Source organism: Carcharhinus amblyrhynchos, chromosome X (genome assembly GCF_965287045.1).
Source record: "Carcharhinus amblyrhynchos chromosome X, sCarAmb.v2.hapA, whole genome shotgun sequence".
Classification (NCBI taxonomy): Eukaryota; Metazoa; Chordata; class Chondrichthyes; order Carcharhiniformes; family Carcharhinidae; genus Carcharhinus; species Carcharhinus amblyrhynchos.
The window spans coordinates 13,743,233-13,768,442 of NC_137359.1; the positions used below are offsets into that span (position 1 = coordinate 13,743,233).

A 25,210-nucleotide genomic window follows, 5' to 3' on the forward strand; every position below is an offset into this window, starting at 1 on the left:
CCCCCCCCCCCCTCCAAATACAAAAACAAAGGGGTGGGGTGTTGCCTTGAACAGTTCTGCTGAAGTGAATACTGGATTTTCTTTTCCTCCCCAGCAACGTGAAGGAATGAGATGACGATTAGGCTCCTCGACATGGCGAATCCCTTAGTCCAGACCAAGTACTCGATGATAGATGCAGTGTACTGACAATATTCTGAAGTCACGTGGTCTAACAGAGAATACCCAATGCAGTCCACTGAACAGTACATTTATTCCATACCTCTTTCTCAAGGCTTAGGAATGAAACTTTTCTGAAAAATATTCCCTCCATTTCTAATAAAACTAACAGTGTGAAAGGCAGCACAAGGACCAGCGTGGACGATGATGTCCTATTGAGACCTTTGGTCTCTAAGACTCAAGCCTGTATTATCTGATAGTTATTCGGCGTGGATATCTTTTTTGGGTATGGAACAATGACTCGCCCAGTATTCTTGACGGCATACAACAGTTATTACTATAAACCCAGTTCCAAACCCTCCAGCTCCTCCACCAGCAGTTTCCGGCGGCTCAGCTTTTCCAGCTGCTCTTTCGTCGCCTGTTTAATCTCACCAGAGTCTAGTTTTTGCTGCAGTTCATTGATTTGGCGCAGTTTTTTTTTAAGATTTTTTACCTTCTTCGCCTTTTCTACTCCATCATGATCGCCTTGCGACACAGCAGCCTGTGAGTTCGGACTGCTGCCGCTACCGCCACCAATGGTGGTTTTCTGCAATGTTTGACTCAGCTCATCGGCCTCGGCGGTGCCGTCACTTTCCTGCTGCTGTTTGCGCTTCTCTTTGCGCTTGAGGTTGCGTTTAGCTGACTTGGATAACCCAGCCAACTCTCCGTCGTGCTTTGACTGTTGCTGCTTGCTTTTGGCGGATTCATCTGGGTTAAGGCCAGGTGGCAGGTCGGGTTTGCTTTTGAAAAACTTCACATACTTGTTTTCGTACCTGCACACAACAAATACAGATAATAACAGGCCATGCGAAGTGGGATACAGACTGGTTATCAAAAACAGTTTAATCTACTTTTTCTGATTTGCTCCTCTCCTGACACTTGCTGGGCTACTGATCCATGGGCACTAGCCACCCTCATCTCACTGAAGTGACTACTCTGTGCCTGAATCGAGACAGTGTGCCAGCTATGCAGGGAATTGTCAAACTTGATCCTCATTTGGTGTCTAAGTGCATCACTGCCACATCAAGTCCAAGACCCCCCAGCTTTTGAAACAGCCCATTGGTCTAAGTTTTCTTAATGCTTTCATAAAACGTGGGTGTCGCTGGCAAGGCCAGCATTTATTTCTATTCCAAATGTCTTTGAGGTGGTGGTGAGCTGTTTGGAATCAAAAATTACCCACCCCTTACAACAGTGTATTTTCTGGTTAACATACCCTCCTGCCACATCTTTTTTTCCCCCTTAATGCTCCTGCTAACTAAATTGGTTGTTGAAACTGACAGTAATGACAAACATTTGGGACGAGATGCTGGATGGCATCTAATGAATTACACCCCATTAACTAAAGCCCAGGGGAGAAATCTGGCTGTAAGTAGATATAATGGCTATTGTGCCAACGTACAGCACATCTGCTCCTACAAATGGAGAACATGAGAAAAAGGATAACAGGGTGCAGCTAGAAACAATTGTAACAGAGGCACTCAATTGACTCTGGGGGTTGGTGGGAACATGAAGATTTGGAGAATACTATTGCTAACAGTCAACATATCCCTGCAAGGATACCCTGAGTCAAAAAGTCAAACAGTCTGATTATTCTGTTATCCCTTGAGACAGCCATAAACTCCTTCATAAAAGGCTGCCCACAAGAACAGCAAAATGTTTCAATCACATCCCTTCCTCAGAGGTGTTAAATTGGTTCTCAAAAATTGCAGCTGTTTACAAACCAGCCTTGAGGTGGCCAAGTGCAAAATAAGCTGCTTCCATGAAGCCACATCACCCAAAGCAGTAAAAATTTGTAGAAAGTAACCACCAGAGTCAATATGGCAAGCCATCATTTGTTACACTTATTTGGCAGTTTGCAGAAAACCCTAAAAGAGATCCATAATACACAATTATACGCTGATAAAGGGAAGCAGTAATAAACTTTTGCCTGCACTGCGCTGAAGACTGGCACACAAATAGCAAATTGTTCACCTGGCGAGCAAGTAGCTGTTGCAAATTACCAATTTAGGGGCATGAAATTAAGATTAACTTGTCTTGTACAAGTTTTGCATCACTCTCTGAACAATTTTTTGTAGTTATTGCAGTCACAATTTCCTCCTTTGACATAAAAAGACTGGCAACTGGACAGTCAAAAAGGTGCAACTAGATAATTTGCCTGTTCAGCGCTGCCCCAAGCAACCTTGCACTTCAACGTAAACGCTCACAAAGAGAGCTCTGTTGGTTATCAACAAACTTGTGCAACATCAAAAAGGGGGGCATTTTACATCAACTGAACAAACAGTCAAGGTATCACCATTACAGTGATTGAAATGAAGTGAATAAAACAGGCAAAGCAGGTGCCGGCACTGATGGAATATTAAACATCTCCAAATTATGCAGTTACTTTTGCGCATGCAGTATTGCGAGCGGAACACTTGGGGGATAGTGGATGTGAAAGAGAGGAAGATAAATGTTAAAGCATGCTGTATTTGTTACTCAGAAACCTAGGTAAAGCAGTACATCAACACTGAAAGAGAATGAGAGAAGCTGGATTTAAATCAAGCTTTGAAAAGCGTGAATTGAACTTTCCATCAAGGCATGAAGCTTTTCAAGCATTGAATCAGGTCCTGTTCATTAGAGGTGGGTAAAACAATGGACGATGGAGCAAGTATGAAGAAAATGAAATAGAACGTTAAAAACACATGCTCCAATATTAAAAATGACAAGTGGATTCAGGATTCCTAACAGTGATCCATTGTAGAGCCATCAATATGATAATTAGGAAGTGGAGTCACCATTTAACACGATGCAACAGCCCAAACAATATCTCAAATTCTCACATTAAGCACAGAGCAGGACAGAAATTCAAGCGGAAATCTACTTTTATTAGGAAAGGAAGCAAAAAATAATGAAAAGCCACAAAGGGTGATTTGATCCAAAAGATGCCCTTTACATCCTGCTGCCTGCCTACCCTCCATGACTCATCCCATCATCTGTTCCAACTCACCTGCTGGTTCAAATGGCCCTACACAACTTCACTTGAGCTTTCTTCTTAGCCCTAACATTGCCAGTCTCATTTCCTAGCCATGCTAACATCTTTCCCTGATTGAAGAGCTAATCAGAATTCCTACAGTGCAGAAAGAGGCCATTCAGCCCACAAGTCTCAAACCCACCCAGCCCCTATCCCAAATAACCCTAACACTCTGACACTAAGAAGCAATTCAGCACGGCCAATCAAGCTAACCTGCACAACTTTGGAGCGTGGGAGGAAACCCACACAGACAGGGAAAATATACAAACTTATACGGACAGTAACTCAAGCTGGGGATCGAACCTGGGTCCCTGGCACTATGAGGCAGCAGTGCTAATCACTGTACCACCATGCTGCCCCCAAATTCCCAAAACTCAGAGCTAGACCCCTCTTGCTCAGTAAAACAGCCAAACAGTTGGCTGAATTGTCCAGTCATTATTTCATCCCCAAAAACTTTGTATTGAAGTCTTCCATGGCAGAGATCTATTTCAACGACCATCCATTTTATGGTGGTCCTCCACTACCATTTCTTCCCATCTCTCTTCACTCCATCCCACCTCATTCATTTGCCTCATTCCACCCCACCTCCCAATCCAGCTCCATTATTACACATCCTCCAACCCAACGTGATCCGAAAATAAATTTTAACCATGTCGTGGCCATCTGCAATGTCACAGGAGACATTAGTAAAAAAGGTAAAACAGTTCAAGCTGAGAGTCATGCAAAACTAGAGAAATATTTCTAGTTATGAATGCAAACTTTGGAACAATATTCATAGAGAAAAGGCTATGATAATGACTGCTGTATTTCTTACTAACCTCTGGAGATAACATGCTAACTGGATTTATTAAAATTCAAAATCTCAAGTTTTCACAATGGTGTGTGTTAATTCAATGTCATTTGTTGAAATAATTTTTAATTAGAAAATTTGCACGTATTTTATCAAGAACTGCTACAGCAATATTTGAAACTTGCCTTTCATTGGGTGTCAATATGATTGATGATGGTTTTCCTATTAAAAAGACAAAACTTAAACATTGCATTGTGCCAAAAATCAATATTAAAGCTACTTTGCGCAGTGAGCGAGCGTGGGAATCAGAGGCGTGCATTATTCATCACGAGGGAGCAGTAAAGACTCAGATCCAATACCTTTTACAATGCAGAAGATACGCCCCTGGAAATGCAATACCTGTTGAGTAAAATAGCATTCTCTCAACTTTTGCGTAGCCATTTTGTACAAAATTGCGCACATCAGCTGAATTCAAGGTTTCCAATATTTGATATTTATCCCAATTAAGTGGGCTCTTAATGCCAAGAGACATTAAAGGACTACAGGTTTGTCTTTTTGATTTCTCATTCAAGAATTTTGAAAAATTAACCATATGCGGAAAATGTACATGCCTGCAGTAATTACATTAAGTCAAAAATAACTGATTGTTATCCGGTGTAAAAACGGAAAATGCTGGATGAACTCAGCAGGGATTTCCAGCATCCACAATACTTTTGCTTTTATTTAAACGTTATTGTGTTTAAAAGTTTCAGTTGGGGCAATATTGCATGTTTCCTAAGAGCTTGTTCTTGGCTCCCTGATGGCCTTACAGGTAAAAGGTACATGTACTAGGCCTGGGTTCAATCGTTTGAGGTGGGGAAGAAGGAGGGAAGTCAGTCAGCCATCCCCAAACACCATCAAGTCTCATCTACCAGAAAGTGCATGTATGGACATGGGGGTGAAGGTCAGAACTGGGTTCTTGATGTATCCCCCCCAGCCATATAGTCTGGCCATACATTATTTCAGCTCACACACCAGGACTTGGAATAGGAAACCTCAATAAGAGCCAGTGCCTTCGAGAGCAGGGTGGGGAGACAGGTTAAAAGTATTTTTGCCTTTCTTCTCCAGATCTTAATTTTGGCTAAAAGGGCATGCAAGCAAGCTGCCTGCAAGCCTTTAATGTTCTTCTGTAGCTTGCCAAGAGGAGCAGCCCAGTATAACTTTCCTTGCCTCTTCAGGGTCACCTGTGTCCAATTCTCTCTATAGTAACGTTATTGTGATCAGGTAATCTCTGCAAGCCCACATCCCACAAGTAGTTGCTAAAAATTATAGTCCCAAAACATTACATTCTAGGCACTTCATTAATACACATCTAAATGTTAACTTAACGGCTTTAAGAAACAGTAATGCAAGGAATCCTCAATGCTTATTGAGTTACAATAAAGCAGTGCAATTAAGCACTTTTGATACCATGAAATTGAAGCCCAAGAAGTCAGGATGAAAAGCAAAACCACGTCACCGAATCACTGTCTGAAATTCTCTCCCCCGCCCTGTGCATGACAGTGTCTTCTTTGGCAACAACTAAAGGAAGAGGCTTAGAACAGATTCCCTACCACTAAGTCCCCAGCTGTCAATTGTGTTAAGAAGTGGGTTCCACACACAAGTAAAGCATTACGTATTGTAAGTTTGAAGGATTTTTTGCAACACAAGGAGCAGTCCCTCTTTATGGATCTGCTGGACACAGTAGTGGTTATCAGATTTTTTCACTTCAACTTAAAAGATAGGCACATGGGTGGAGAAAATGTTACATTGTACTGGTTTCAAAATGTTTTACTTGGAACTCCACACCACTGTCCCAGAGCAGGGAGCCTGGATAGTTTTTCCCTTTCCTAGCCCTTGCATGCTGAGGTTATACACAGAAGGGAGAAATTAAACGTGGGGCTTCTTAATCATTATTTCTCAGTACAAGGAACAGTGTCTTTACCTATGAGGCCAGTAGGGTAGATGCAAGTGAAATTCTTTGAACTCCAGGAAGTGTGACAATTCAGGGCTCAGGTCGTGCCAGCAAGAGGATCTGCCAGTGAACATTTCTGCACAGCATAGCTCAGTTCAACTTCTTCCATTGTTTCAAGGGATACTTTAGTTTAATTAAAACTTCATCTAATCTTTTGTGCATGGCAAATATACATTAAGCTAGCTTGTGACAAGAAGATCGGAGTTGATAGTGTGTGTAGACTGAAGAAAATGAACAATATTTTAAATATGTCCAAAACAAGTGATTTTGCTTAATGCAACTAGGCTTCTGTATTGAAAGTATTTCTTCCCATCTGTTAATTTGGGCACCTCCATTTAATGAAAATACTACTACACAATTGAAGACACAGATCAGGCAGACTTCTATTGTAGCACAAGAGCTGCCTTCTGCAAAACGTTTGACTGAACAAAAATCAAACCCCAACACAATGCACTTGCAGATATATTCTACGACTGATCACCTGGCAAGTTCACTCATTTGTAACTTCCTAAGACAAAGCTGATATTTGATTGCCAGTTAGAATTAAAATTCTAAATGATATGCGCAGATGTAATGCAAAATGCTAGAACTTGAGAGCGAAAACACTCCCAGGTAGCTCTTACAGGTTTTAACTGTCAGCAAGTGACAAGTAATGCAATGCTGAAAAGTGCAGCAGGTCGTAACAGACAGTTAGTAGAACAGGTATGGAAAATAGACACCTCACCATACCTTTTCACAAAAAGTTAGAAACATCTTTGCCTTTCAAAACATTTAGTTTCTATAAAATGTTACTTACACTGGCACCTCCTCTTGAGGTACATATCCTTCCCTTACTCGCCTTGGTTTCCGCCAGGTCCCATCAGGGCGCTGTGACGCAGGAATATATTTCCCTACAAACATTGAGAAAAATATAAAAATTTAAATATTTATATAGCTAGATGGTTATTGTGAATTGGTGGGGGTGGGGCTCCTGACCCAATGAGGTAGAAGAGGTTACTGAAAGAAATCCACCAGGTTAAATCCCACAATAAACTTTATCTTCTAAAATGACCAATAGAAGAATATTGCCTTGTTAACCACACTTTAAAACCAATGATTTCGTAAACACCCAACATTTTGTTAAAAAGAATATTTCAACATATTCCTGCAAATTCTCAGCTCGTGCCCAGCCCTGGTGCTCCACCTCCACTGAAGCGAAGATAAAATATTAGAAGAGTTAGGTTTCAAAGGACCACGTGCCCCATCAAGTCTACACTGACTGTCCGAAAGAGCATTTCACCCAGGCCCTATTTATGCATATTTATCATGGCCAATCCACCTTACTTACACATCTTTGGACTGTGAAGGAAACCCACGCAGACATGGGGAGAATGTGCAAACTCCACAGTCACCCAAGGCCGGAATTGAACCCAGGTCCCTGGCACTGAAAGACAGAAGTGCTAAACACAATCCCACCTCAGAGTCAAACTCTAATGCGGCACTAGCCATACTTAAATTGTGGGAATGCAATTCCATAGGCAACAGCAACATTCAAGTGTCTAAATCAACCATTTTCATGCATTAATTTTGATAATGCAGTAACAAATCCTGTGCAGGATACACTTAAATTTTGCAGTAGTGGGAAACAAATACACCCGCCCTGATTGAGGGAAAGGAAAAAAAAACCTGCTTCCAGGCAAATAGTAGCAACTTTCATTAGTGCCCATGAGCAGTTTGTTGTCCACCCATCAACTCCTATTTAGCTTCATCAATTCTGCCTTCCTTTGGAAGACAGTCCTGGCTATCATTCAGCAGCTTGCTACAGTGGCCAAGACCAACCAAATGGGAAATTGGGACAAAAGCTCATCTTACAAAATTAGTGGTGCCCATTTTAGTTATTGGGCTATAATTTTAACTTTTCAAACATTACATTTATTTGTGAAAACAAGGCATTAAGCTCCAAAATCACGATTTAGAACGGCAAACTAGGGATGAAATGGAGCTAGTCCAGGATCCTGGGCAATTTATTAAAGTTAGTTATTGGAATGTGAATCCACAGCATCCTCAGACATTTCATAGCAAGACTTAGACGTGATTAACTTTTGACTTCCCTTATAAAAGATCGAAACAATGAATTTCGTTTCAAAAGTAATTTAATAAAAATTAAGATTTAATTTTTATTAAATTGAGTCAAAAGATAAATGTTGTAAGTCTTAGGTACATTTTGCTTGAATATCTGAAGAAAATAGCTGGCTTTATTAACTAAAAGCGGCGACTGTAATTTTTTTCTGTACTAGGCCGTAAACACAGCCTCGGACTTTCCTGACTCGCGCGGCCGGCAGTTACTCCGGATCAAGCTCCTAATGAACGCGGCCTGGGATTTGGGCGGTAGTAAAGGGGGCAGTAGCGGTGGGTAATTCGGGGCCCGATTTGTTTTCGGGGAAGAAGCTTCTGCCGCGCTTGGCGCCCGGGAGCGGCAAAGGAGCGCAACTCACCGGTCTCGTCCGTCACATAGGCCGCCATGATACCCCCGCCGGAAGTTGCGCCTCTACCATGGCGGCGACTCGATCGCCGTGTCGAGACAAAGCTGAGGTAAAAGTGGCTGCAATTTCCTCAGGGGATGGGGGTTGTGGAGTTGGGGGTTATGAGGGAGCCACCAATCCTCCATTTTCTCCCTCCCCTTCAGCGCCTGCCTTGGGGGGTTCGCGTCGGCTCCTTCCATAGGCCCTGAGCCCCCCGCCAAGCCTCGCTCGATTTTAATCCTCAGTAAAGTGACCTACTTCATTCCTCCAACATTAAACCACCCCTCCCTGCCTTTAAATAACCCTTTTGTTCATCTTACGTAATCTTTTTCTACAAAAACGTGGAAGAGAAACCCAAAAGAGAAAATCCTACCAGAATCGGTAGTAGAAGCGGCCTCCATAGCAGCACTGCAAAAGGACGATTTTAATTGCGCCACTAGGGCGAGACTGGGTGTGGCTCCAGAGTCATCAGGACAAGAACCAACACACCGAGTGCTTCCACAAGCAACCCCCTAATAACCGCACTCATCGTCCCATTAAACCGAAAGGGGAAGGAAGCAGGCTTTAAATCAGGATTTGATTTTCTATGTGTACTCTCAAACAATGAAGTCACCAGCAGAGCTAATGTTTTTGGCCCACCAAATAAGATCAAATTCAGAGGCACTCTGCCTGGCCAGCATTTTCTTACAATTGTGTGCTAGGCATTTTTTTTTATTCATTCATGGGATATGGATGTCAGGTCAGCATTTATTGCCCCCTTTGCTTACAAGTCTTCAATTCTTGGGGGAGGGGGAGGTGCAGTGGTCAGCACTGCTGCTCCACAGTAAGAAGTCTCACAACACCAGGTTAAAGTCCAACAGGTTTATTTGGTAGCAAAAGCCACTAGCTCTAGGAGCGCTCACTGCTCCTTCGTCAGGTGAGTGGGATTTCAGTTCACAAACAGGGCGTATGAAGACTCAAACTCAATTTACAAAATAATGGTCGGAATGTGAGTTCACAGCGCCAGGGACCCACGTTCGATTCCCGGCTTGGGTCACTATGTACGGAGTTTGCACGTTCTCCCCGTGTCTGCATACGTTTCCTCCAGGTGCTCCGAATCAGCATGTCATTCAGTGCATTGACCCAAACTGACACCAGACTGTGACAACTAGGGAATTTCACAGTAACTTCATTGCAGTGTTAATGTAAGCCTTACTTGCGATTAGTAAATAAAGTTTAACTTTTAACTTTATCCAGCTTGGCGGCCTGATTAACCATCTGGTTTCAATATTGGGATTTATAGGTGCTGCTGAATCTGAGAACTGAACTGGGTGGACTCTTTTCAACCTGTTTAACTCAATTTCCACATTCACTGTATCAATTTTCCCCTAAATAGAGAGATTAGCCTTCAGGAGCAAGCAAAGTAAAACTTGAAATAAACAGGAAGACATATTTGAAGGTCTTAGTGGAGAGGGAGCAGCGATTTTGGTGGGGGGGTGGGTGGTGAAGATATTCGACCTTCTTACTATTTAAGTGGAGGGAGCTGCAGTCCATTCAAGAATGGGTTTGGGACAAGCAATCTGACAAGTGTGAGAAGTCGAGAGAGATGGTGTTGAAGGAGAGATGTGCCATTTGTGTATCTGTGGAACCTGATGTCACCAGGAGTTAGCATGTACATACAAACATAAAGATGAACTAGGAGTAGGAGTAGGCCATTTGGCCCTTTGAGCCTGATCTGCTGCCATTCAGTAAGATCATATCTGGTCTGTAACCTCAACTGTACATTCCTGCCTACCCCCATTACCTTTCACCTCCTTGTTAATCAAGAATCTATCCGGCTCTGCTTAAAACATTCAAAGGCTCTGCTTCCACCATCTTTTGAGGAAGAGACTCAACATCCTCGGAGTGAAACAAATTCTCCTCATCTCTGTCTTAAATGGATGATCCCTTATTTTTAAACAGTGATGACTCCTTCTAGATTATCTCACAAGAGGAAACATTCTCTCCACTCCATCCTGTCAATACCCCTTAGGGTCTTAAATGTTTCAATCAAGTTACCTTTTACTCTCCTGCTCTCCAGTGATTACAAGCCTATCCAACCTTTCCTCACAACACACCCATTCCAGGTATTAGCTTAGTAAACCTTCTCCAAACTGCTCCTAATGTATTTACATCTTTCCTTAATTAAGGAGACCAATACTTCACACTATAGTCCAAATCTGCTCCCCTATATAACTGAAGCGTAACCTCCCTACTTTTGTAATCAATTCCCCTCACAATAAACAATAACATTCTATTAGCTTTCCTAATTAGTTGCTGTACCTGCAGACCAACCTTGTGATTCACGTACCAGATCTCTCCAAATCTCAGAGCTCTACAATCTCACTGTTTAGATATTAAGCTTCTTTTACATTCTCCCTATCAAAATGGACCATTTCACATTTTCCTACATTATAGTCCATTTGCCAGATTTTTGCCTATTGATTTCACCTATTTCCCTTTGTAGCCTCCTTATGTCCTCTCCACAATTAACTTCCCTGTCTATCTTTGTGCCATAAGAAGTCTCACAACACCAAGTTAAAGTCCAACAGGTTTATTTGGTAGCACAAGCCACTAGTTTTCGGAGCACTGCCCCTTCATCAGGTGAGTGGGATAATTCAACATTGAGTAGATACATTCCAATGAGAAAGAAAAATTCTAAAGGGAAGACCCACCATCCATGGTAAACCAATTGTAATCCCACTCACCTGATGAAGGGGCAGTGCTCCGAAAGCTAGTGGCTTGTGCTACCAAATAAACCTGTTGGACTTTAACCTGGTGTTGTGAGACTTCTTACTGTGCTTACCCCAGTCCAATGCCGGCATCTCCACATCATATCTTTGTGCCATCAGGAAATTTAACCATCATACATTTGGTCCCTTCATCCAAGTCATTTATATAAATTGTAAAATTGTTGAGGTCACAGCACTGATCCCTGTGGCGCACCACTTGATAGATTCTGCCAACCCGAAAAAGACCCATTTATGCCTCCTCGCTGTTTCCTGTAAGCTAGCTAATCTTCAATCCATGCCAATATGTTACCCTCTACACTATGCCTGGAATTTTACCACCCTACCCACCATGGGAATGGGAGCAGGTGAGGGGCAGACAATGGGAAAGTCTGTTGACCTTGAATAGGATTTCACAGTTCCGGAACAAGTGAGGCCATACAATCCCATCCTATGACATTTTATTTTCCACAATAACCTTTGATGTGGCACTTTATTAAATGCCTTCTGGAAATCTAAATACAATACATCCACTGGTTCCCCTTTATCCACAGCATGTGACTCCTTTAACAACTCCAATAAATTGGTTTAGCATGATTTTCCTTTCACAAAGCCATGTTGACTCTGCCTTGAATTTATCTAAATGCCCTGCTATAACACCCTTAATAACAGCTTCTAATACTTTCCCCATTCAGATGTTAAGCTAACTGGCCTGGAGTTTTCTGCTTTCTGCCTCCCTCCCTTTTTGAATAAAAAGTCACATTTACTATTTCCAACCTAATGGAACCTTCCCTGAATCGAGGGAATTGTGGAAAATTAAAATCAATCCATCAATATCTTGCTAGCCACTTCTTTTGAGATCCTAGGATGAAATCCATCAGGACCTGGGGATTTGTTAGCCTGCAGCTCCAACAATACCACTTCCTTGGTGACTGTAACCTGAGTTCCTCCCTTCCACCCATTTCCTGATTTTTTTATCTTTTAGGGCAAAGCAAATAAATCAGCTCAAACGAACTCAGGGACAAAGTAAACAGGTAGCTCTCCAAAAGGAGGGGAAGCAGCCCGAACAGGAACAAAGTGCAAAGGATTTTTAAAATATCAAATCAAAATGTGACTATCGGGGTCTATAATGCACCCCAGCCCCTGCTGTGCCCAACGGACGTGGACCATTTCCTGATTTAAGGCTATTTCTGGGATGTTACTTATATCCTCTGTAATGAAGACTGATTAAAATACCTGTTCATTTGCCATCTCCCTACTTTCTATTACCTATTCCAATGAGTTTTCTGTGGGACTAATGCTCACTTTATTAACTCATTTAAATATCTATAGAAACTCTTACTATCCATCTTTACATTCTGAGCTTTCTCTTGCGCATTTCCTTCCTTATTAATCATTTTGTCATTCTTTGCATTCTGTTCAATCTTTTGACTGACCATTTGTCTTTGTAAAATTTTATGCCTTTTTAATTTTGATAATATCTTTAACTTTGTTTACCACAGATGGTGGGCCTTCCCCTTAGAATTTTTCTTTCTCGTTGGAATGTACCTACTCTATGTTGAAATATCCCTTTAGCTGCAGTGAGAAATAAGAGAGGGGTATGCAAGTGTAGATCATTGAGGGATTGTAGAAATAATGGTACAGGGGAAGAGAAGGAATTGTAGAACTGCAATGTAAGCCCCCATCTTAGAATTCTGCCTGCCCAAACAGCAACTTTGCATCTCAGAACACTACCCATTTGAACTGCAGATACCTGTCTTGGAAGAGGACTCCTCTGTTTCCAAACTGCAGACTCCCACCTCTCAGGATTCAAATTAAATACCACTTAAAACTGGTCTAAATCCAAGACACCCACCAGAAAACAAGATCTCTCCCCCGGCCAGAATAACCTACCTAGGTCTATAAAGTGCCAACTGGGATTGATTTCCTTGCACAGAACAGTGACTCGGCAGCCAACAATCCTGGCTACATTCAGACGCTTGCCCTGCCCAATTTTACAGTCTTTGACTCCAGCTCTACCCTGCCCAATTTGAGTCTCTAGCTATTTGTAAAATGACTTGGAAGAAAACGTAGCTGGTCTGATTGGCGGAGTTGCGGATAGTATTGAAGATTGTTTGAGAATACAGCAGGATATTGATAGGCTGGAAAATTGGGCAGAGAAACGGCAGATGGAATTTAATCCAGACAAATTGAGGTGATGCATTTTGGTAGATCCAATTCAGGTGGGAGCTATAAAATAAATGGCAGAACATTCAGGAGCATAGACACAGAGATCTGGGAGCACAGGTCCACAGATCCTTAAAACTGGCAGCACAGGCGGAAAAGGTGGCGAAGAAAGCATATGGCATTCTTGCCTTCATTGGACAGGGTAGAGTATAAAAGTTGGCAAATTATATTAGTTATATAAAACGTTGGTTAGGCCAATTTGGAATACTGTGTCCAATTCCGGTCGTCACACTATCAGAAAGATGTGGAGGCTTTGGAGAGGGTACAGAAAAGGTTTACCAGGATGTTGCCTGGTATGGAGGGTCTTAGCTATGAGAGATTGAATAAGCTGGGATTGTTCTCCCTGGAAAGATGGAGGCTGAGGGGGTGACCCGATAGACGTTTATAAAATTATGAGGGGTATAGATTGGGTGAATAGTTGGAAGCTTTTTCCCAGGGCAGAAATGACAATTACAAGGGGGCACAAGTTCAGTGGAGATGTGCGGGGGAAGTTTTTTTTTTACACAGAGGGTGGAGGAGGCCTGGAATGCCAAGTGAGGTGGACGAGTCAGATGTGTTAGCAACATTTAAGACTTATCTGGGTAGACATGTGAACAGACAGGAAGTAGAGGGATATAAGTGGTTGGTCTGGATAGGATATGATTGGTGCAGGCTTGGAGGCCAAAGGGCCTGTTCCTGTGCTGTTCTGTTCTTTGTTCTGTCACGCTGTGTTTTAAACTTTGACATAGATAATGCCATTTCTGTGAATGAATTGATTCATTATAAGAATAGAAATTGTATTAATCACACCATTAGTGTTGTGACTGAATAAGTTTTATGGCATAGTTTTAATTTGTATGCATTTCTCACTATTTTGCTGGATGTTGCTACAAGTAGAATGTCATCACTATCATATGTAAAGCTCTCTCTATTGCAGTTGATTCATCTGTTTTTATTCTTACTATACCTACCTCTAACAGTTTGATATCACCAAGGGCCAATTAAAAGTTAACCACATTGCTGTGGCTCTGGAGTCACATGTAGACCAGACCGGGTAAGTAATTTGAGTTTGTTTACTTGGTTTGACCTAAAAGAACCCCCAGACTGGGTAAGAACAACAGATTTCCTTCCCAAAAGGACATGAAGCAGATGGGTTTTTAAAACAATCTGATATACTGATGGTTGCCATTACTGATACTAACTTTTTAATACCAGATTTAATTAACTACATTTAAGTTGCCCAGCTGGTGTGATGGGATTTGTAACCAGTAACATAACCATTATGCTACTGCGCACCTCACACCTGGGGCGGAGGGGGGGCGGGGCTATGTTTTACACTAAACAGGGCAGTGTACAATTGTACATGGCACATTCTGTGAGCCTGCCTTCTATCTGGCATTCTTATCAAATAATTCACCTCAATTAATTTTCTTTCAATTTGATAAGGCCTACAAAACTAGTAGTGTTTTCTCTCCATTAAAAGTACGTAATTTTGATATCTGTTTAATTACATGCTCTGCCACTTTTAAATGCTGTCTAGTCATTTCACAGCCCTCGTTAATGTCTCCCTAAGGTTTGACACAGAGCCCAACAATGTAGTCTCAACATTGACTTACCAATTTCTCCTTGACCAATTTAAATGGTCTTCTTACCTGCTAATAATCAATTCAAATAGACTGAATTTAGTGGATTCATCAGAGGCATCCCTAATTGCAAAAAGTACAAATGTAATTCCTTTATCCCAATCCTCTGGATAATCCTGATTATATGCTTTCAACACAAAGTTTGATGCTACTCCTCTAATGCTGCCTGCGATTCTGCATTGTACAGTTGATTTAAATAGTTTTACTCCTAAGCTATCCATAACTTCCCTGAATAACTGCTGTAAAATTTGTTCCTTGATCTATGGGCAGTCCATATCTGGTAAAAAAAAAAGTAACTCCTCTGCAATCCTTTTAGCTGTAATACCGTGTCATGGAATGGCCTCTGGAAATATGGTAAACATATTCATTATGGTCAACAAATACTGATTCTCACTTTTTGTTTTAGGCAGGGGTCCCGTGCAATCAATTCAGACCTTAGTAAAAGATTCCTCAAATGCCAGAATGGGTTTCAAGAGTGCTGTTTTGATGACCGCTTGACGTTTTCCTATCACTTGGTGTGGCAAAATTCAACTACATCTTTATGCAGTCCAGGTCAAGAAAAGTATTTTTGTATTTTCGCTCGAGTTTTCCTTATTCCTAAATGGCCTACTGCCTATGTAAAGTTCTCCACTTCATTAGGACATTATTTATAATGTAATAACACTCAGATTCTTCTTCTGTGTATGCTTTCTGATATAACTGCTTTACCTCTACATCTTTGTTGTCATTTTGCCAACCTTCCTGTAGTAAAGATATTTGCTTCATTCTCTGCCTGTTCTCGTTCTTGATCAACCATCCAGTCAAACATTGTTTCTGATAACCGAACTTCAGCCTCCTTGATTGCTGCTCCTCCTATCTGAACCTGTGGCCTTGTGATCATTGCCTCACACAGTTGGGAAACTTGCTTAGTGGTTAATGTAATAAACATTGGTAGAGGGATCAATTAACTATATAGAAAAATAATGGTTAAAAAAATTAGTCTATAAGGATTTGATAGCTCAGGAAGTTTTGCTTGAGGAATATAGCTTTGGAGTGAACAACTATTTCAATGAATAGATTGTTTTCAAAGAATTCAGGATACATTATAAAGGTCCTATCTACAACATGTACTTTTGATGTAGGCAAAATACAGCATACAAAGGAACATTGTTTTTAACAGCTCTTCAGACAGCTTGAAAGATAGAACTAGACATCAGATGCCACTGTGTGTCTTATACACCACCAAGTTTCTTGTGTGTTTTCTTGAAACATTCTCTGTGAACCAGCAAAGAAAGGAGGTTAACAGTTATTAGAATGAAATATTATTTTAAAGGCAATGCATACAAATATGGCACACACGCTAGCATCATTGAAGTTTGATGGTAGCCTCCTGGATACTTGACAATTAAGCTCTTATGGTGCGGGCAATTTCGAATCACAGCGCACAGTAAACTATATAGTGTACTTCACAGAAATGAACCAGCAGCAATAGTGAAGGTATTCCAAAGATTAGTTTATTGGAAGGAAAACTGATGGGGCATTATACATGATAATAAAAGACATCTCCTGGAAAGCAGACTATAGAGTACAAATCTTTTTTAATAGAAGGTATCATACAAATTTTACATAAGTCCTCTGAATTGTGATGTGTAAACTAATTCATTAAATTCTTTTATAATGGTGCTTGGGCCGGTTTGGGGGGGGGGGGGGGGGGGGGCTTATTTATGAGTCTTACCAATAAATATGTGTGTGTAAAACTCAATTTCTTGACACACAGACCTTTCCTTTTGGATTGTATGACCAAAACTCCAGAGTTCTGAATTTGAGATTTCTTCCAACCAATTTTAATGTACTATACACAAAGATTTCCAATTTTTGCCCATCAAAATACTTCAGCTGATATTATGAACTCAGCAAACCTATTCCTACCAGATGAAACTGCTTTAATGTCAGTACAAACCACTGCAGCCATAAAATGACAGCAAAACACTGTCTGCTACTGGAAGGCAGATAAGCAATGGGTGAGAGATTAAGGAGTTTTTAATGAACTGTTAAGGGAGAGTCCAGTTTGAACTGCTCGTAACTAGTCAGTACTGCACAATAAATAGGATCAAAATAATCTGCAAACAAATAATAAGATATGGGTTTTGAATGGTTTTTCTTGCATCTGTTCATCATTGTCAAATTATGCATTTGCTCTTCAAAGGGTCCTGAACAGAGTCACATAAATTTCAATGTGACCACAATCATCTCATTGCTCCTCTATGAAACAAACCTTCAAATTAAATAGATTCATTCTTTTTCTCTAAGAGAAAAGCAAAAGACTTGGGCTAGATGTCTTCATATGCTTTTAGACCCAATGTAACTGAAAAAGAGCCTAGGATCTAATTGCAGGACTTTGTGTCTTAACATTTTGTCAAAATATGTAGATTATGGCCCAAATCAAGTTAGGAAATGGTTCAAGGCAGGCAATTATTTCACTATAAATGATGTTTCCAAAACCGGAATTCGATCACCTAAATATTCAGGAAATAAATGCAATTTTGTCAAAATTCTTGTGTTGCAAAACACACTGAGTTAGTGTGAGCTTAAGTATTTAAGCCCTTTTAACTCTGCCTGGATGTCTTGTCAAGTACAGACAAAAAAAGGTGATTATTTTCATGAATACCATTGGCTACTCGTCAGATTGAGTTGAGTGGTATAACGTCTTGTTACATTTGAACGTTCAATGATTTGTATGGCAAGTAAACTTTTTAAATGCAAGTAAACAAAAAATTAAAAAGATCAATCACATACTTGTTCTTTTTTGTACTGTAAAAGGTTACTGATTTGCAGGAAATGTGTTCCATTAAGTACAGCAGTTTAGAGTGTTAACCTTGCCTTATAATGTTCAATCTGGAACAGCACTCAACTATACCAGCTACTACAACCCATGCAAGAGTGGTTCAGACGTACTAAAGTTAAGGGTAATATCCTGTGAACGCATGTTTCCTGGGAAAATAGTTTGAGATTTCCCCAAGTTATCTTTATGAATACTGGAATTAAAGTTTATCAGGAGTACTGATGCAGTCATGACTACAGAAACCATACCAATACAGTTAGCAGTCTTTTAGTGTTGGGCATTTGCAAGGCCAATTTTTTTTTAATATAGCAGTCTTGCAAATGTCTAGGACTTGAGTGCAGCCAGATATCCATATACATATAATGAGGGAATGTTATGCACTTAAAAGACCACCGTGTGGAAACAGTAGAAATAGAACAAAAACCGATCCAGGTATGTTCATACATATTTGACATGTGCTTGTCTAGTTCACTTTCATGCATAAAATTTAATTTTGATCATCAGATGAAAACTGTTTTTTAGTTTAGAAGTTCTAGCTTGTACATATATGCAAAATCAAAACAATGCCACAACTGAGTAAGCCTAGAATTTGCAGTTTTAAAATTTTGAAAAGGTTTCAAAAACTATAAACAGATCAAATTATTAAGAGGCACAGACTAAATATTGTGAAAATTAGGCTGCAAGTGATATCTGACTTTAGTAATGATGTTATGTGGAGATCTCAACCTGTACAAGGACATTAATTGTTTTCTTGTGGCAATATAACATGCATATTGTTCAGAGGCTTGAAAGTGAGTATTACTGCTTTCAGAAACAACAGATATCCTGAAACAAAACACCACTGTTGGCCACTAACCCCAACGCACATTAGTTTACAGATAGAAGCACAAGATGCATATTTGGCCCCAACAATAGTCTCACCTGAAGACAGAAATACCAGCAATCTGATGGACAGTAAGGAAAGCATAACCCACCCAAATTTATCAGGAGAAACGCAAAACAAATCGTCAGGAGTTTAGCAACATCAATGGACAGTTGTAAAACCAAAGATTAATTCCGGTAATAGCTTGTCTAATTTGGAAGTGGTGGCAGAAAGAGAAAAGCGAAGGAAGGACTGTGGCCCAAATCTTTTTTTTTTAAATTTTAATTTTTTTTTAAAACACCATCTGAAATTTTGGAAGGAGCACCAAAATTGTGGAAACTATTTGCATGAATCGCACTAGCCCATTTTATTTTTATCTTAAAAAGTGCACCAACAGTTATAATTTCTCTCATTCCATGGCCCACTGCTTCCACTAATAATTGTTTGCCAAACTCTACCTGCTTAGGTCAAAAAAAAAGAGGGATATCCAAATGTAAAATACCATTCTAACTACTGCACACAATGTTTTCTCAAAAGCCTGAGGCCAACATGTTTTTAAAATGGAAGATGAAATCTCCATATGTTGCATGTTCAATGGCTGCAGCAGCATGCAAGAAAAAGTTCCGGGAGATGTAAGCCATATGGGTTGTTAAACGGTCACATTTTAATTGAAGTTCATTCTTTCAATTCCCTGAAAAGGGGAAAGTGACGTGTTTTCCTCAAATAGAACTTAGTCTGTACTGTCGTCGTCTTCATCAACATCAATCATCAAAGCAGCATATTTGCTGGCTGAGCTGAATTTCTATACAAAAAATAGAACAATACATGAAGCAGGATAAGCAATTACACAGTTATATCTCCTGATGGTGCTTAGACTTACTGGTACTGGGAAATTCTCTCAAGCACCTGCAGCATTTTGGTACCCAACAGAACTTGCGCCACAAGAACCTGGACAGAATATTGTCACTATCCTGTTGTGGGGGCATATCACTATTATATCCTCACCCAGGCGTCCATAAATGGATTTGCAGTCAAGTGTCACCAGGCAAAAGGAAGTCTGCTCCAGACATGTAAACAAGTCAATACTGGTTTGAAGTTACTGATTTTGATTAACCGTTTCCATGTCATTTCACGCAGGCCTTCATTCTTCAATAACGCAAGTATTTTGTGACCTCAATTTGCCCATATGAATTTCAATTCTGTCCCTCATAACACCTGTGAATAATTTTATACATTTGAAGGGTTTTCTACAACTCTGGCACAAAATTTGCGATTCCAATGCCTTTTTTCCAAAAAAAAACTACCTAATCAAAATTTGTACTCTAAACAATTACCAATTTAAAAAAAAATCTATTTTGTATGCAGTCCTGTAAAGCACCAGAATCTGAACCACACCAGTTCATTCTGACTTGGAAGCTAAAGCCAGGAGCAATCATCTCACACCCAAACTTCTGGAGGGCTGGATCAGAGTACAGGGTGTGTAGAGCATGTATGTCATAATATAACCTGGAAGATAGCAAGTGATCCACCATCTTGACTTCAATATTTTTACATGGCATAGAAATAGCTTAAAGTAGTGCAATTTTCAAAGAGGGATCTCCTGTGTAGTAGTTTTAATAGTTGCCAGGACCAACTGAACAGATGGTATCTGATGGAGCAGTCAAATAGAAACATGTAGTGAACATCTGATGATTGCCCCATGTGACAACCTCACAAATAACAGCAATTGGAACTTGATGGAGACACCTCCAGGAAGTGCCCAGGAATGGGTGGAATGACTAAGTCTTTCCCCACGCCACTTCCCTTAAAAAAAAGTGGTGATGCAGAACACCCTCTTGCTGGATTGCTCCACAGAGAGCCAAAATGGATTGAATATTGTACCGTCATGCAGATTTCTTTCCCTTAAGTGTCTATCCAATTCCCTTTTGAAATCATTCATCGTCTCTGTTTCCATCACCCTCATAGATAGCAAGTTCCAAGTCATTATCACTCGCTGTATAAAAGATCCTTTCTCACACCTCACCCAAAACCTCTCAAGTGCCCATTTTTTCCCCGATTACTAGTTCTAAAACCTTATCTACTAAAACTGATCAGCTGGTCACTAGGAACGTCCTTTCTTGACTAAGGGTTTCACATTTGTAACTATCCAATCATCCAGCACTTCCCCCATACTGAGGGAACACTATGGCCAGATCTTCCACTATCTCCAACTTGGGATCAAGCCATCTGGATTAGATGGCTTATCCACTCTGAACATTGTCAGCATTTCCAGGATGGGTGGCATGGTGGCACAGTGGTTAGCACTACTGCCTCAGTGCCAGAGACCCAGGTTCAATTCCCACTTGGGCCACTGTCTATGTGGAGTCTGCATGTTCTCCCTGTGTCTGCATGGGTTTCCTCTGGGTGCTCCAGTTTCCTCTTACAGTCCGAAAGACATGTTGGTTAAGTGGATTGGCCATGCTAAATTCTCCCTCAGTGTACCCGAACAGGTGCTGGAGTGTGGCGACTAGGGGATTTTCACAGTAACTTTATTGCAGTGTTAATGTAAGTCTACTTGTGACTAACAAATAAAATAAATAGCCTACCCAAACTTCACCTCATTCATTACTTCTACCAGTATTTTGGTTGCAAAGCTGGCATGGATTTGATGAGCTGATATAGTCACTATGGGACATAAGGAAATCAACTGGCACATCTGCTCACTTACTGGGTTAATATGGTTAAGCCTTGAATGTTTGTAAACTACTGCACCTCAATCCTGTGAGCTTCTAATTGGTAGCTGAAAGTTGATATAAACATTCTATTTGACCATCTATATCCCAATTTATCTAGCTTTTTAAAAATTGGACATGAATCATGCTACTGGTTATTAGCAATTGAAAATATCCTTAACTTTTGTTAATTCAAAGGCAGCTTATTTTTACATTGCAGACAGGCTAGTTTTTTTGTAATTAAAACACCATTTCTAGACTTACAGGAGTGGATGATTCTTCATATTTCTTTGGCTCAGGTACAGGTTTTGAATCACGGCCCTTTTTATCTTTCCTGTGCATGAAAAGCCATAATTTTTATTTAATGATCATATATTGGAAAAACATGCCAGGCACCGTGAAAAACTTCATCTTATGTGGAAAATATGAACTGCTTTTTGCTGGTGCACAGCATGTAGTTATAATCTGGAGCAGAATTTAAGATTGATGATAGCAGGGAACACATGTAAGCAGTGACATTTCCCATGACATTATCCCGTACAGTAAAACAAAGATATAATATAAATGTTTCAATATTAAATCTAAAATGTTACAAATTAATCTCGTCTCTACAATTGTTGGACAGCATCATCAGGCACAAATGAGTCTGAGCTAGAACTATCCTTGAGAAAGGAGAAATCAAGAAAGAAGACAGTTGTAAAAGACAGACCTGTCTGGTTCCTTCCTTCGGTCCTTGCTCATGCCATCATTCTGTCCCCGGGTCATACCAATGTTTGCACCACCACGTTCTTTGGGTGAAGTTTTGTCTTTTATTTCAGATTCTGCTTTATCATCTAAAATTATACATGAAAATGCCTATTAAATATTTATGACGTGCATCGAAGTTCAGGTTGGATTGCTTGTTCCTAAGTGAAAAGTAGATGTGGTTGATTTCAACAGATGCGTCAGTGCAAGATTCTCATCTGGAACTCCTGACCCCATCGTAACTGACGGATATTGAAAAATTGTCAGCAAGTGCCACTAATGGTTATTATTCAAAAATAAACTTTCCAAAGTATTTGGGATTTAAATGGGTGCTCTGATGAGAATGCCATACTACTGAGGATTTCTGTAAACCTGGATGACAGAAACTTTTTAACAAGAGCATGCCAATGTAATATAAAGGAGGCTTTCATTATCACAAAAGTATTAACTGATTTTCTTAGGAGTCCACCTCAGGTTCAGATTATTTGTCTAGAAGGACAGCAGAACAACAAGAGGTGATCTCTCCTCTTTGAAATATTAAAGTTAGATTTTGCTAAAAGGTAAAACTATCCAAAATAAATTTCATTGCAGCTGTGAAATTTGGGGAGTGTACTTTAAAACAACGTGATTAATTATACAATAGAGTGAAAGAGAACCAGAACACTAGACAACCCAACATCATATGAACCAACCAGTTGCTTTGAAGAATTGATTGCTCATTATTTTAATAGTTTCAGAATCAAAAGGTAATGATTGGAGGCAGATGATTAAAGACAGATGCCTAGGAATTTAAACTTCAGGGCAATTTTATACCAGTTCTTGCCATACCCTTAAGTGACGTCTTCATATTCGTATGTGTAGGTGAAATTAGGCCAGCTTTACCACTTGGTGAACTGCAAGTGAAAAGATAACTCAGTATATTTTAAATTCACTGTTATTTGCAAAAACAAAATTAAGACACTCTTAAATTGACAAGGGGTCATCTGGATTCGAAACGTCAGCTGTTTTCTCTCCTTACAGATGCTATCAGACCTGCTGAGATTTTCCAGCATTTTCTCTTTAGGTTTCAGATTCCAGCATCTGCAGTAATTTGCTTTTATTATTTAAGCTTAGGAGTAATAGCATTAGTGGTAGCATTAGGAAATTTACTTAAGCTTAGGAAAGCTTAAGACAGTCACAGATGACTTAATGCTGTAGAAGGCCTAGAAATTGGAAATCAAAGTGAGGATACATAAAAATATTGGTCTGTAAAACCCAAAGAAAACTGTACGATATTTTCCCAACACATTAAAAGCAAAAGAATTAACTAAGGAAAAGGTAGGGCCTATTGAAGATGTACATGGTAACTCGTAGGTTGATGCAGGAGATGTGGGCAGGGTTTTCAATGAGTACCTTGTCTCTGTCTTAAGTGAGAGAGATGATGCAGACATTGTAATTAAAGAGGCAGAATGTGAAATACCAAGACAAAATAAGCACAGAGGAAGTATGAGGAGGACTGACATTCTTGAAGATGGATAAATAACCAGGACCAGATGGATTGTATACCAGGCTGTGAAGGAAGCCAGGGAGAAAATAAAGTATGCTCTGAGGATCATTTTCCAATCCTTACTAGATACATGTGTCATACCAGAATTGGTGTTCTGTGAATGTTGTACTATTATTTTAAAAGGGGCAAGGGATAGGCCACAAAATCATAGGTCAGTCAGTCTGTCTGAGTTCAGCTGTGGGCAAATTATTGGACACAATTCTGAGACACAGGATAAACTGTCACTTAAAATGGCATGAATTGATTGGGGATAATCAGCATGGTTTTGTTAGGGGAAGGTTGTATCTTAGCAACTTAATAGAACTTTTTGAGGCAGTAACAAGGAGATTGATGAGGGTAGTGCAGTGGATATTGTCCATATGGATTTCAGTCAGGCACGTGACAAGGTTCCACTTGGCAGACTGGTCAGAAATGTGAGATCCCGTGTGATACAGGAAGAGGTGGCAGTTCAGTTACAAACAGATGGATGGTTTTATTAATGGAAAACAGTTTCCAGTGGTTTCCCACAGTACTTAGTGTCAGAACCCTTGCTGTTTACTGTATATATTAATGATTTAGACTTAAATGTGGTAGCATTAGGAAATTTACAGATGACACAAAAATTGGCCGTGAGTTGATAGCGAAGAGGATAGCTGGCGACTCGAGAATATCATCAATTGTTTAGTTGAATAGGCAGAGAAGTGGCAAACGGAATTCAATCCAGAAAAATGTAAGGAATTGCATTTGAGGGGGGCAAACAAAGTAAGTGAATACTCAATAAACAGGAAGGTATTGAGAGGGGCTGAGTAAGTGAGAGAGCATGCATGTCCATAGGCCATGAAGGTATACCAATACCAAGGAGGTATTGAATACAGTAGTAGCAATGTAATGATGGAACTGTATAAAATGCTGGTTAGACCACAGCTGGAGTTTTGTGCAGTTTTGGTCACCACAGTACAGGAGAGACTGTCATCAATCCTCCTTGTTACTCTTTGGGTTCTGGAGAGAGCACAGAGAAGATTTACAAGAATGTTGCCAGGGCTTGAAAATTTGCAGCTATGAGGAGATATTAGATAGGCTAGGGTGCTTATTCTTAGAACAGAGGCACTAAGGGTGACCTAATTGAGGTATATTAAACTACTAGGGGTTTAGACAAGAAGAGAGTCATTTGAAAGGTCAATTAACAGGGGACACAGATTTAAGATGATTGATGGAACGATTAGATGGGACATGAGGAAAAACCTTTCAACCCAGAATTGGTGGGCATCTGGAATTCACTGCCCAAGTTGGTGGATGAGGCTGAAAAACTCAACTCATTTAAAAAGTTCCTGGATTTACATTTGAAGTGCTGTAACCTGCAAAGTTATGGACCAGGTTCTGGAAAATGTGATGAAAATGAGTGGCTATTTATTTTTTTAAGCTAGCACAGACAATAGACTGCATGGCCTCTTTCTGCACTGTAA

General features: G+C 40.2%; 3 protein-coding genes across 6 annotated transcripts in view; 1 reads left to right on the forward strand and 2 right to left on the reverse strand.

Moving 5' to 3' along the window:
- On the reverse strand, positions 1–9,042 carry pym1 (PYM homolog 1, exon junction complex associated factor). 2 transcript variants are annotated; one of them, XM_080217989.1, is made up of 4 exons: positions 8,863–8,948; positions 6,785–6,878; positions 4,355–4,394; positions 1–968 (listed from the first exon to the last, which is right to left on the reverse strand). In XM_080217989.1, the coding sequence occupies exons 2-4, from the start codon at positions 6,807–6,809 to the stop codon at positions 494–496; spliced, it is 540 nt and encodes a 179-aa protein (XP_080074115.1). In that variant the 5' UTR covers positions 6,810–6,878; positions 8,863–8,948; the 3' UTR covers positions 1–493. The 2 variants fall into 2 exon arrangements, with proteins under 2 accessions (XP_080074115.1, XP_080074114.1); XM_080217988.1 differs by lacking the exon at positions 4,355–4,394 and having other exon boundaries at positions 8,863–9,042.
- The window catches only part of LOC145361987 (uncharacterized), a 25,717-nt gene continuing 9,000 nt past the window's right edge, over positions 8,494–25,210 (forward strand). Inside the window, exons 1-3 of the mRNA XM_080217990.1 lie at positions 8,494–8,559; positions 14,422–14,495; positions 15,491–15,636. Of these exons, the coding sequence (XP_080074116.1) occupies positions 8,521–8,559; positions 14,422–14,495; positions 15,491–15,636 (259 nt within the window). The 5' untranslated portion in view covers positions 8,494–8,520. The remainder of the gene's footprint in view (positions 8,560–14,421; positions 14,496–15,490; positions 15,637–25,210) is intronic.
- The window catches only part of eif4ba (eukaryotic translation initiation factor 4Ba), a 41,695-nt gene continuing 33,040 nt past the window's right edge, over positions 16,556–25,210 (reverse strand). For all 3 annotated transcript variants that reach the window (XM_080217987.1, XM_080217986.1, XM_080217985.1), the window contains 4 exons: positions 23,051–23,115; positions 22,188–22,311; positions 21,743–21,812; positions 16,556–19,569 (listed from right to left, as the gene is read on the reverse strand). In XM_080217987.1, coding sequence (XP_080074113.1) covers positions 19,498–19,569; positions 21,743–21,812; positions 22,188–22,311; positions 23,051–23,115 — 331 coding nt within the window. In that variant the 3' untranslated portion in view covers positions 16,556–19,497. The remainder of the gene's footprint in view (positions 19,570–21,742; positions 21,813–22,187; positions 22,312–23,050; positions 23,116–25,210) is intronic.

Excerpts from the sequence above, each read along its gene's own strand:
- pym1 (XM_080217988.1), bottom strand. The coding sequence starts at position 8,890 with ATGGAGGCCGCTTCTACTACCGATTCTG. Across the intron at positions 6,879-8,862 it reads CGCTTCTACTACCGATTCTG|GGAAATATATTCCTGCGTCA; the intron begins GTAGGATTTTCT and ends CAATGTTTGTAG. Across the intron at positions 969-6,784 it reads CCTCAAGAGGAGGTGCCAGT|GTACGAAAACAAGTATGTGA; the intron begins GTAAGTAACATT and ends TGTTGTGTGCAG.